Source organism: Bos indicus x Bos taurus, chromosome X (genome assembly GCF_003369695.1).
Source record: "Bos indicus x Bos taurus breed Angus x Brahman F1 hybrid chromosome X, Bos_hybrid_MaternalHap_v2.0, whole genome shotgun sequence".
Lineage (NCBI taxonomy): Eukaryota > Metazoa > Chordata > Mammalia > Artiodactyla > Bovidae > Bos > Bos indicus x Bos taurus.
Window position 1 is genome coordinate 46,312,866 of NC_040105.1, and position 12,718 is coordinate 46,325,583.

The 12,718-nt window shown below is 41.3% G+C and overlaps 1 protein-coding gene across 8 annotated transcripts in view; it reads right to left on the minus strand.

The window, feature by feature from the left end:
- ARHGEF9 (Cdc42 guanine nucleotide exchange factor 9) overlaps window positions 1-12,718 on the minus strand; it is a 420,451-nt gene that overhangs the window by 192,046 nt on the left and 215,687 nt on the right. For 2 of the 8 annotated variants that reach the window (XM_027535140.1, XM_027535137.1), the window contains exon 1: window positions 445-1,282. The exons of 4 other annotated variants lie outside the window; for them this stretch is intronic. Coding sequence is in view for 2 of the 4 variants with exons in the window: in XM_027535135.1 (XP_027390936.1) it covers window positions 438-446 (9 nt within the window). In the remaining 2 variants the exon portion in view is untranslated. Of the gene's footprint in view, window positions 1-433; window positions 1,284-12,718 lie in introns of those variants that run through there. 2 more of the 8 variants (XM_027535135.1, XM_027535134.1) reach the window with 2 other exon arrangements.

Sequence of the window (12,718 nt, forward strand, 5' to 3'; positions counted from 1 at the left end):
GAATAATTTCCCTAAATTCATTCCTGTATCAATTTCTTTCCTCTAAACATCTAGTGCAACACTGTTTTTCCTAAGCTGCCAGAAATTCATCATGCTTTTCCCACAACCTCCCTTGCCCCAGACAAACCCAAATGCCATCTTCTGATGGCAAGAAAGAAATTCTAAAATTCTCTGATGGAATTTAAAGGTCGTTTTCCAGAAAATGAATTGACAAAACACCACAATCAGCAAAGCCATTGTGTAAGGATGCAGAGCTTGCTTCATGAACGTCACATCAATGAAGAATGCACACACACATACACACACACACACATGCACACTTAAATAGAAAGCATTTCTTTATCAACAATTTTACTCAAGCAATAAGCAACTACACTCACAGGCATACTTAAAAGACAAGACATAACAAAAGATTTAGGGAGAGATAATATACCAACGTCATACATATCACAGCGAGGCCATGTTGAAGCTCAAAACGTTTTCCCCCTGAGTAAGAAAGCGTACTCTTTCTCTCCCTCTCTTTCCCTGTCTCTCTCTCTCTCTCTTTTTTTTTTTTTTTCCTTGGAGGTTCTCGGGATGAAATCAAAGCGAGAATTCCAGACAGCTCAGGCGGCTGGACTCCATTCAGCGCGTTCCCAGAAAAAACATGAGTATGACATTTACAAGCAGAAGGACTACAATCACGGCAAAAACGACTACAGTTTGCACATCCAGGGTCATGGTGCAATGCAGAACACTGTAGTGTTCCAAATGAGGGGCTGGCAGATTGGGAGATGTCAGTCTCTGTTCTGTCAGACTGTCCATACAGCCACCATGCTAGAAAGGAGAGGAGGAAGTCGGGTGGTTGGGGAAGGGCTGGGTTTGGCGCCCGAGTTTGGTATGGGAGGGGGAAGGGGGGATGGGGACAGGGGTGCTTGCTTCCCCCTTCTCAGAACTGAGCTGATCTTTCTTCCCTAGCTGAGAAATCTTAGCTTGCGCTGAAGTCTGCAGAGTCCAGCATTCTCTCTCGGGCGCCACGGGAAAAGGCAAAATCCTGGCTTTCAAAGAGAAAGGCAGGAGAAACCAGCGCGAGGTTCTCCGGCGCCTGCTCAGTCTGTCTGTCCGGGGGTGCGTCCGTCCGCCTGCCTGGCTGGCTACCGGTCAGTCTCGGTATCCTCTATTCCCTCTAATTCGCTCGCTTTTCTATGCTCGCTCTGTTCGCCGGGCTCTGGGCTGCCAGCTACTCTTTCGATCCCTGCCTCGCTGGCTCTCTTCCTCGCCTCTCCCCACCCCCCAGCCCATATTCTGCGTTTTTATTCACGGAACGACTGCCCGCGCCTGCGTGAGGTGCAGCCAAAATGCTGACAGGCCCACCGACCAATAACAGGTGCCGCAGAGGAGAGTTTACTCGCCGGGGGGGCGGTACTTGAGCTGGCGTGCTACCAGCGGCAGCCAATCGGTGAACACATGGTCCCCCAGCAGGCCCGCTCCATCCAGCCCAGCCGGAGCTCCAGGCTGCCAGTTCTGGCGTAGGGGTGGCGAGCTTGTTGTGGGTGGGTTGATGGAGCTGAGGAGAGAGAGGAGGGAAAGACCTGGGAGAGAGGAGGGAAAGGCCTGGGAGAGAGGAAGGGAATGGACAGAACGGACCAGAGGGGAGAGAGCATGGCAGGGAGAGAGGAGGGAATGATGAGAAGACGGTGAGAAGCAGAAGGGAAAGAAAAGGAAAGATGGGAAAGAGAAAGAAGAAATGGTAGGGGGGGGGTATGATGAAGAAATAGAAGCTTGGGGTAAAGGATGGGAAAAGGATAGGGAGGAGGGAAAAGGAATGGGGGTGCGTGGCGGGAAGGGACCCTTTGGAGCAACTTTGGAGCCTGGGCCAAGGAGGAAGCAAAGATGCTTTTGGTCGGGAAGATCCCCTGGAGAAGGAAATGGCAACCCACTCCAGTACTCTTGCCTAGAAAATCCCATGGCCGGAGGAGCCTGGTAGGCTACAGTCCATGGGGTTGCAAAGAGTGGGACACAACTGAGCAACTTCACTTCAAGTATTATAGGCCACTCACAATTAGCTATACAAATCCAACAAATCAGTGCTGTGTACAGAATCACAAGGACACTCTACAAATTATACAAAATTCAATTATATTTATCTTTCTCTGATATCTCTGCACTTGCAGATCAGATTTCTTTCCTATTTCTGGTTTCTTTGAACTATGACAGCTTGCACTATTCCAGCATACTGGGTACTAGGAAGAGAGGACAGTTTTGCATTGGAAAAGCCTCTACAAAACCTATAAAACTTGCAATCTGCTTGAAATCACTGCCCTGTTCTGTCTTTGTGGTCTGGTGTCTGAAATGGAGAAGCCCTGGAGTAGAGACAGAAAGGTTTCAGATTTACTCCTAGGCCTACTTCAAGCTTCCTATAAGACTTTTGGGCAACTCCTTTCCCCTCTATGGGACTCCATCTCCCTTCTGCCACAGGAGACCTTAGACCTGTCAGAATTCAGTGAAACCTCTGAACCTTACCTCAGAAAAATATAGAGCAGGCTTCTGGGCCCTCAAAACCAAGGACTAACTTACACTGAATATCTCTAAGGGCCTTTCTTACTCTTATAGGACTGTACACATGAACAGATAGATATTGGTGGAAAGGGGCAAGAAACTAGATTATCCAGGGATAGAACTAATTAATTTCTGGTATTTCTACCATACTATAAACTCCAAGAGGAATGAGAATTGCTTTCTATTCTCAAAAAATCTTTGAGTCTAGGAAAGTCAGCTATTCAAACTTGGTGAGTGGAAATTCTGAGTCAATGGAGGTATAAATAAAATGGCCCCTAGCCTTACAAGATAGAATAAAACCCAAAGAAATGCCCACTTTAAAAGTTTGACTTATCACATCCCCTATGAATGATTTGCGCCAAAACAAACGGCAAAATATCTTGAATCAGATCAAGCTTCTAGATCTAGCTATTTACATGATACACAGAGGACAAAAAAAAAAAATTTAAACTGCAGTATGGTGACATAGACTGTAAAAAACTACAGGACCAAAAATCTGGTTCTCTAACAAGTAAACAATGAGGAAAAAGAGTGATCGATTCAGGTGGAACTTGCATATGTGTGCATCACCACCCATATGTGACATGTATGAGACAAATGGCAACTTGAACAGGCTGAATATTCAGTAATATTAAGGAATCACTATTAATTGTTTAGCTGTGGTAATGATATTGTGGCTAAGTTTAACAAAATGAGGAGAATACAGGTACATCTTTGTGATCTTGGATTTAGTAATGGTTTCTTAGATATGACATGAAAAGCATCAGCAACAAAACGTAAATAAATTGGATTTGGTCAATGTTAAAAAACTTATGTGCTTCAAAGGACACTATCATGAAAACATATACACTGGCTAAACATATACAGTGGAAAACATATTCCCACTGGCTATCTATTTAATATATGGTAAAAATATGCTATGTGATATAGATAGCCAGTGGAAATTTGCTGTATGACTCAGGGAACTCAAACAGGTGCTCTGTGACAACATAGAGGAGTGGGACGTGGGGGAGGTGGGTGGGAGGTTCAAAAGGAAGGGTATACCTATGTTTGATTCATGTTGATGTATCGCAGAAACCAACACAATATTGTAAAGCAATTATCCTTCAATTAAAAATAATATTTTATTTAAAAAATGACAGAAATATGAAAAAAGTATGAAAAGAGAATACACAGAATGAAATATTTCCAATTATATATCTGATAAGGGATTGTATCTAGAATACATAAAGAGCTCTCATAACTCAATTATTTTTAAAAACACAATTTAAAAATTGGCACAGGATCTGAGTAACATTTCTCCAAAAAATGGTCAAAAAGACATAAAAAGATACTCAATATCCTAATCATCAGTTCAGTTCAGTCACTCTGCTGTGTCCAACTCTTTGCAACCCCATGGACTGCAGCACACAAAGCCTCCCTGTCTATCACCAACTCCCAGAGTTGACTCAAACTCATGTCCATTGAGCTGGTGATGCCATCCAACCATCTCATCCTCTGTCGTGCCCTTCTCCTCCTGCCTTCAGTCTTTCCCAGCACCAGGGTCTTTTCCAATGAGTCAGTTCTTCACAGCAGGTGGCCAAAGTATTGGAGCTTCAGCTTTAACATCAGTACTTCCAATGAATATTCAGGACTGATTTCCTTTAGGATGGACTGACTGGATCTCCTTGCAGTTCCAGGGACTCAAGAGTCTTCTCCAACACCACAGTTCAAAAGCATCAATTCTTCGGCACTCAGCTTGCTTTATAGTCCAAATCTCACATCTATATGTGACCACTGGAAAAACCATAACTTTGACTAGATAGACCTTTTTTGGCAAAGTAATGTCTCTGCTTTTTAATGTGCTGTCTAGGTTGGTCATAACTTTTCTTCCAAGGAGTAAGCATCTTTTAATTTCATGGCTGCAGTCACCATCTGTGGTGATTTTGGAGCCAAAAAAATAACAATAATAAACTCTGTCATAGTTTCCATTGTTTCCCCATCTATTTGCCAAGAAGTAATGGGACCAGATACCATGATCTTAGTTTTCTGAATGTTGAGTTTTAAGCCAACTTTTTCACTCTCCTCTTTCACTTTCATCAAGAAGGTCTTTAGTTCTTCTTCACTTTCTGCCATAAGGATGGTGTCATCTGTATATCTGCGGTTATTGATATTTCTCCTGGCAATCTTGATTCCAGCTTGTGCTTCATCCAGCCCAGCATTTCTCATGATGTACTCTGTATATAAGTTCAATAAGAAGGGTGACAATATACAGCCTTGACATACTCCTTTCCCATTTTGGAACCAGTCTGTTGTTCCATGTCCAGTTCTTTTTTTTTTTTTTTCCATGTCCAGTTCTAACTGTTGCTTCCTGACCTGCATACAGATGTCTCAGAAGGAAGGTCAGGTGGTCTGGTATTCCCAGCTCTTGAAGAATTTTCCACAGTTTGTTGTGATCCACACAGTCAACAGCTTTGGCATAGTCAAAAAAGCAGATGTTTTTCTGGAAATCTCTTGCTTTTTTGATGATCCAATGGATATTGGCAATTTGATCTCTGTTTCCTCTGCCTTTTCTAAATCCACCTTGAACATCTGGAAGTTCACGGTTCACGTACTGTTGAAGCCTGGCTTGGAGAATTTTGAACATTACTTTGCTAGCATGTGAGATGAGTGCAACTGTGCAGTAGTTTGAGCATTCTTTGGCATTGCCTTTCTTTGGGATTGGAATGAAAACGGACCTTTTCCAGTCCTGTGGCCACTGCTGAGTTTTCCAAATTTGCTGGCATATTGAGTGCAGCACTTTCACAGCATCATCTTTCAGGATTTGAAAGAGCTCAACTGGAATTCCATCACCTCCACTAGCTTTGTTCGTAGTGATGCTTTCTAAGGCCCACTTGACTTCACATTCCAGGATGTCTGGCTCTAGGTGAATGATCACACCATCGTGATTATCTTGGTCGTGAAGATCTTTTTTGTACAGTTCTTCTGTGTGTTCTTGCCACCTCTTCTTAATATCTTCTGCTTCTGTTAGGTCCATACCATTTCTGTCCTTTATTGTACCCATGTTTGCATGAAATGTTCCCTTAGTATCTCTAATTTTCTTGAAGAGATCTCTAGTCTTTCCTATTCTATTATTTTCCTCCATTTCTTTGCACTGGTCACTGAGGAAGGCTTTCTTAGCTCTCCTTGCTATTCTTTGGAACTCTACATTCAAATGGGTATATCTTCCTTTTTCTCCTTTGCCTTTTGCTTCTCTTCTTTGCACAGCTATTTGTAAAGCCTCCTCAGACAACCATTTTGTCTTTTTGCATTTCATTTTCTTGGGGATGGTCTTGATCCCTGTCTCCTGTACAATGTCACGAACCTCTGTCCATAGTTCTTCAGGCACTCTGTCTATCACATCTAATCCCTTGAATATATTTCTCACATTGACATTTTAGGAATCAGTGAACTAAAATGGACTGGAATGGGTGAATTTAATTCAGATGACCATTATATATACCACTGTGGGCAAGAATCCTTTAGAAGAAATGGAGTAGTCATCACAGTTAACAAAAGAATACAAAATGCAGTACTTGGGTGCAATCACAAAAATAACAGAATGATCTCTGTTCATTTCCAAGGCAAACCATTCAATATCACAGTAATCTAAGTCTATGCCCTGACCCTTAATGCTGAAGAAGCTGAAGTTGAATGGTTCCATGAAGACCTACAAGACCTTCTAGAGCTAACACCCCCCAAAAAATGTCCTTTTCATTATATGCAAAAGTAAGAAGTCAAGAAATACCTTGCTGCTACTGCTAAGTTGCTTCAGTCGTGTCCGACTCTGTGCGACCCCATAGACGGCAGCCCACCAGGCTTCCCCGTCCCTGGGATTCTCCAGGCAAGAACACTGGAATGGGTTGCCATTTCCTTCTCCAATGCAGGAAAGTGAAAAGTGAAAGTGAAGTCGCTCAGTCTTGTCCAACTCTTAGCGACCCCATGGACTGCAGCCTACCAGGCTCCTCTGTCCATGGATTTTCCAGGCAAGAGTACTGGAGTGGGGTGCCATTGCCTTCTCCGAGAAATACCTGGAGTAACAGGCAAATTTGGCCTTGAAGTACAGAATGAAGCAGGGCAAAGGCTAATAGAGTTTTGCCAAGAGAACACACTGGTCATAGCAAACACCCTCTTCCAGCAACACAAGAGTAGACTCTATACATGGACATTACCAGATGGTCAACACCGAAATCAGATTGATGATATTCTTTGCATTCAAAGATGGAGAAGTTCTATACAGTCAGTAAAATCAAGACTAGGAGCTGACTGTGGCTCAGATCATGAACTCCTTATTGCCAAATTCAGACTTAAATTGAAGAAAGTAGGGAAAACCATTAGACTATTCAGTTCTGTTCAGGTATGACCTAAATCAAATCCCTTACGATATTAATCATCAGGAAAATGCAAATGAAAGATATTTGCTATATCAGATTTGTAATGAGATACCACATTACACATGCTGCTGCTGCTGCTAAGTCACTTCAGTCATGTCCGACTCTGTGCAACCGCATAGACAGCAGCCCACCAGGCTCCCCCATCCCATGCTAGGATGGTTATAATCAAAAAGCTACATAATAAGTGTTGGGGAGGATGTGGGAAATTGGAACCTTCATAACACTGCCGGTGGGAATGTAAAATGATGAAACCACTTTGGCAAATAGTCTGCAGTTCCTCAAAAACTTAAACATGGAGTTGCCATTTGACCCAACAATTCCACTCTTATATATACACCTAAGAAAAATTAAAACATGCCACACAAACAAACTTGTATGTGTGTATTAATAACAGCATTATTCACCATAGCCAAAAGATGGAAAGAATTCAAATTTCCATCATCTTCTGAATGGTCTGGTCTCCATTGATGCCTTACTCCTTCCTTACTCCCTCTGCCTTGGGGACACATTCACATGACCTGTCTGATTGTATTATCTTTGCTTCCTGTTTGGGTTCTTCATTTAGTCATTAAGGCCATGATTTCTCAAAGTTCCTCTAATCTCAGTCCCCTTTTCTTCTTATTCCACACTTGCACTGAATGATGGACCTATCCATTCCCAAGGCTTTAACTACCCGCCACCTACATTACACACTGAAGTACCACCTTTCAACAAGGTTACAGGACACCAGTGGAGGAACAAAACAGGCATAGGTCTTTGCCTGCAGGGAGCTTACAACCTCCCTGGGGGTTAGCTGATAAGCCCCAGGTAACTCTCTTGAACTCCAGAGATGAATCTCCACCTGCCTTCTGGATGTCTCCTGAATATCTCACAAGAACCTCAAATTTGGTAAGTCCAAAATCAAAGCAGTTTTCTCCCACCCCTGCCAGCTTCCTATTTTCCCTGAGTTCCCTGTCCCTTGGGAATGTCACACACAGAATTAGCCAAGGAGATACGAAGGAAATATCCATAAGTCTTCCTTTTCCCTCACCTTGCTACTAGCCAACCAGTCTCTAAGTCTTGGTGATTCTCTTCCTCCTTGAGGAATGTGTTCTTCCTCTCTCTCCCTACTGCCAGCTACTGTGGTCTTTTGTGCTGCTCTGTCTCCCCAATTCAGCCTCTACTCTCCTGGACAAATTATCTCTTTCAAAAGCAGTCCTGTTCTTCTTAATTCTATGGTGGATACTATATACTGGATGCTGAGAATCCATGCCACCCTCCTTCTAGCTTACCTTCCTGTATTGCTGAAAAGCTATTAATAAAAACCAAAATGACAACAACAACCTGTGATTTCTCAAACTTCTTTGCATCCATTGTTTTGGATGTGATTTATTTCTGCCAACCATAGGCATATGCACAATATTTGAAAGAAAGTGATAATACAGAAAACATACTTCTGCTGCTTCTAGTGACAAGTAGAATGGTGGGGTTTTAGAGTTTTCTGCAGCTGTGTTACCTTTCCATAGGTCTCAGTGTCTAGACCCTGCTTTGTGTCTTTGTACAAGCAGGGAATGAGACTTTCAAATATTTTTACTTATTTGTTTTTGCTATGGAGGATCTAGCAGGCATAATGATACTCTATACAATAGTTAAGGCAGTGGCAGATTCCTAATTCCTAGATTGCAAATCAGGTACAGTGTTCCCAAAGCTGCTGATGCTTTACCTTCTTTCTTCTGGCAGAGAAAACAGCTGTATTCATTCTGAGATTCATTCCTGGAGGCCTAGTCTAAAGCTTGCCCCTTCAGCCCTTCTACCAATTTTGGAAACACTAAATTTTCTATATTAAAACTCTGCTGAAAATAACTAGAGCAATATAATTTCCACAGCTGAACACTGAGTTATATAGTTCCTCTGTTCAAAGGCCTTCCATGGCTCCCCACTGCCTTTAAGGCAAATTCTGTAGCATGGCATACAATGCCTTGCCAATCTGGTATCCTTTGCTTGACACTTAGCAGGTGCTTCATAAACATCTGCTGAATACATGAATAGCTCCTTCACCTAGTTGTTTCTACTCAGAGAATTATATATCCCAACCACAGAAGGTAACCTTATGAGACCTCAGAGAAAATCTACTCTAACCCCTCATATTCTAGGTTAGGAAACTGAGGCCCAGAGAAAGTAAGCTATACACGGTTACATAATTAATTACTGGCAGAACAGAAAACAAAACTCATTTCTTGAGTCTTGAAAGTACTTTTGGGGGATTTCAGACTTTGAAACATGACATTTGATCCCAGCCCCATTTATTTACAGTTAGCTTTCTGTGTAAGGTGACCCACAATTTTAATTTCAAAAAATTAGAAGAGGCCCTGACATTTCAAGAAGCACCTCAAAGGCAGCCCTTCTGCTGATAAGAATCAAGAAATCAGAAACTCTCTTGGCATAGCAAAGTCCCAATTTCATCCTTCAATCCCTTCTGTAACATCCTCATCCAGTTTTCCGCTCCAACACCCACGACAATAGAAAGGTTCCTCTCTCCTAAGATAACCTGGTAGTCCTTTGGACAATTTCAGTTGGTGAAAAGTTCTTTCATCTTTTTGAGCCAGATATTATCACTACTTCTATTACAGCCACTGCTGAGGAGCTAATGACATGGATTAGAATATAATATAGAATTATATTATTCAGAATATAAATGTTTGTTTATAAATATAAATATATATATAATATAAACTTATAAATATTGTCTAGAATATAAATGTTTCCAAACTCACACTGAAATTACTATAAGTACCCAGCATATTTCTCAGGATCCAAAGGGAACTCATTAGATAATAATAATAATAAATGCTTATAGAGTGCTTACTCATAGAATTGTTCTAAGCCTTTTACATATATTAATTATTTCAATCCTCACAATAACACTATGAGGAAGATACTATTATTGTCATTATTTTACAGATGAGAGGATTGAGGCATAGACCTTAAATAACTTGCCCAATGTCACATAGCTAGTCAGTGATGGAACCGAGGTGCAAACCAACCCTGTCTGGCTCTAGAGCCTATGCTTTTCAACACTATGCTATATAAATGCCACTAGGTGACACATGTTCCACCTTCCAAAAGCATTTGACATGATATCTCCTCAGTCACAAGAATAAACTGTTTCAATGTTCTGACTTGAATCCAAATGGCCTACCACCCAGGTATGATATCTAGGTCTTAAATATTTGCCTTCTCTCAGGGAAAAGCCAATGCTTGGTTTTCTCATGGTTCAAATAGCTCCCAAAGCCCCACTTCTATCAGAAAGCATACCCAAGGAAAGTTCCACATTTTGTCCTGACCCCTATTGCTACTCATTCAGTTGGCCATCCAACTCCCACCTCAGCCACCTCATAGTCCCTGATGTTTGCCATGGACAATCTGAAGATATTAAACCTTGTCTGTTAATTTTCTTGGTAACCTATATGACTAGATGCTCTTGTACATTCATTATGTCAGTTCTATTTAGGAGAGGCAATTCCCTGAGGACAGGAACTCTTGGTTAGTTCAGTTATTCAGCAGTTAAATTCAGTAAGCAGTTATTTTGACAGCTAAGGGGTAAAGAGAGCCTCTTGGGAAACTTACAGTCTAGTGAGAAAAAGAATCACGAATGCATGTAATTTCAAAGTCATAGTATTCTAAGCATAATCAGATAATGAATAAAGTTGATGATTATAGAGCAAATCAAAGAATTCCATACTTGAAATGGAAAAAAAGTTATTTCCTCCCAACCTCCCTTTGTAGGACTCCTCACTACAGTATATGTGACAGGGTAGAGGAAGTAGAGTGGGAGGAAGAAATATCTACTTTAGGCTTTTCAACATATTATATTTAATCCTTCCCAGAAGCCCCCAAAGAAGTAACTGTTATTATTATTTTAAGGAGTAGAAAACTAAGGTTAAGAATGTTTACATCATTTGTTCATAGCCATATAGGTTCCCAAATCCAATAGCAGGATTTAAATTGAGATCTATTTCCAAAGCCCACTTTTTCTTCCTCCAATATCCTTGATAAGTTTTGTTTAGCAGCCACTAGAATATCTTCAGTAACAAGAAGAAGAAAAAAAAAATCTCATCCTGTAGCTTCCAAAGCCATTATTCATTTTGAGCTAAAATTCACTCTTCTCTGGTTTCTGTCCATTTGTTCGCCTCTGGGCTATGCAAGAAGGATCTACCCATCTAAGCAACAGTCTTCTTAAGTGTTTGAAGATATCTATCATGAGTTCAAACTCTGATCCCCCCCGAACACCTATCTTACACACACACACACGTTTTCCAAGTAAACATGACATTTCTTTAAGCCCTTCCCCTTGTGGCATGATTTACAGTCCCCTTGGGACTTTTGCTTGGGAAGTTTGCCCACACATCCCTCAGAACACACATACAGGTGGAAGTGACAATGGGGAGTATGGTGAAACTGTCACTTCCCTTATTCTAAACACTAGTTCTTAGGAAGAGCTACCTGTGAACTCATGTTCACCTAAAATGGCTGATGCCTTCGTGTGCTGCTGTGCCCCCACAATGCCTTGAGAAGCTGATGGCAAAGTGAAAAAAGGACAGTGGATGAAAAGCTAAAGCTGTATGACCTCAAACAAGTCCTTAAACTTACTTAAAACTTAAAAGACCGTGACTTGTTTTAAAGTTGTAACTTAAAGCATTGGTTGTTTTAAAATTTCAACAGCCTTGCTAAAAATGTGGCAGACGTGGATTTGGTCTCAAGTGGGGTACCCCGAGGAAAGGCGAGTGATTGGTTTAAGTTAAAGAATAAGGTTGCATATAATTGTATAGTTGTGTGGGTGGCATTTTACAGGGAAAATCAGACAGGATTAAGAATTTGACTCTGCCTGAAGATTTTTCTCCTAGCTATCTACAAGTTTAGGTATAATTACATCTCTTCAAAAGGAGTCCATCCCTGAACCATCCAATCACTGTCTATTCCATAATCCTGCTTTTCTTTCTAGCCTTGAAATGTTATAATTATTTGTTTATTGGTTTGTTTTCTCCCTTTATAAAGTGTAAGCTCCATGAAGGTAGAGACTGTTTTTTTCATTGCTGTATCTCTAGCACCTAGAACAGTGCTTGGAATTCAATAAGTATTTTTAAATGAGTGAATAACTAAATGGTAAATGAATGAATGAGTGAATGAAGATCAAGGCATAGTCCTCTTGATTCACAATTTAGGATGTAGAAGAAAAGTGTCATGGAATTATTCTCTGCTGTGGGCTGTGAATACCAACCTTTGCACTGCCTCCCTTCCCCTAGGGCTCCCGTTAGTTAGAACTTCTCCAAAGGGACTAAAATTTCCAGATTACAGCCTGAGAATTTCAGGACCTCTTTGGTTTTCTGTTCCCTGTTGGCAGAAGCCATCCTAAACCACCACTCAGAAGGAAGCCCTTCCCTCAAGAAACATTGCCTATACCGCCCTCCTGTGGCCAAAGACTGAATACATTGCTGAATAAATACCCAGAACCAGCATTTCCTCCTGTTTCTTTACATGATTTATTTTGGGCCTATTTCTTTCTTTCTCTCTCTCTCTCTCTCTCTTTTTTTTTTTTTTTTTTGCGGGGGATGGGGGTGAGGGTGGAGGCTTATTGCAGTTCCATTTCAAGCAAGCTGGCGGGTCAGACAACTTGCCTCTACTCAGAGTAGAAAGGACTAGTTAGAAGAAAGTAGCAAGGGTCTAAAAGACCCTTCAGAGGAAGTACTATGCTTTCATATCAGGTTCAGGATTTTTCTGGGAAGTCCAAA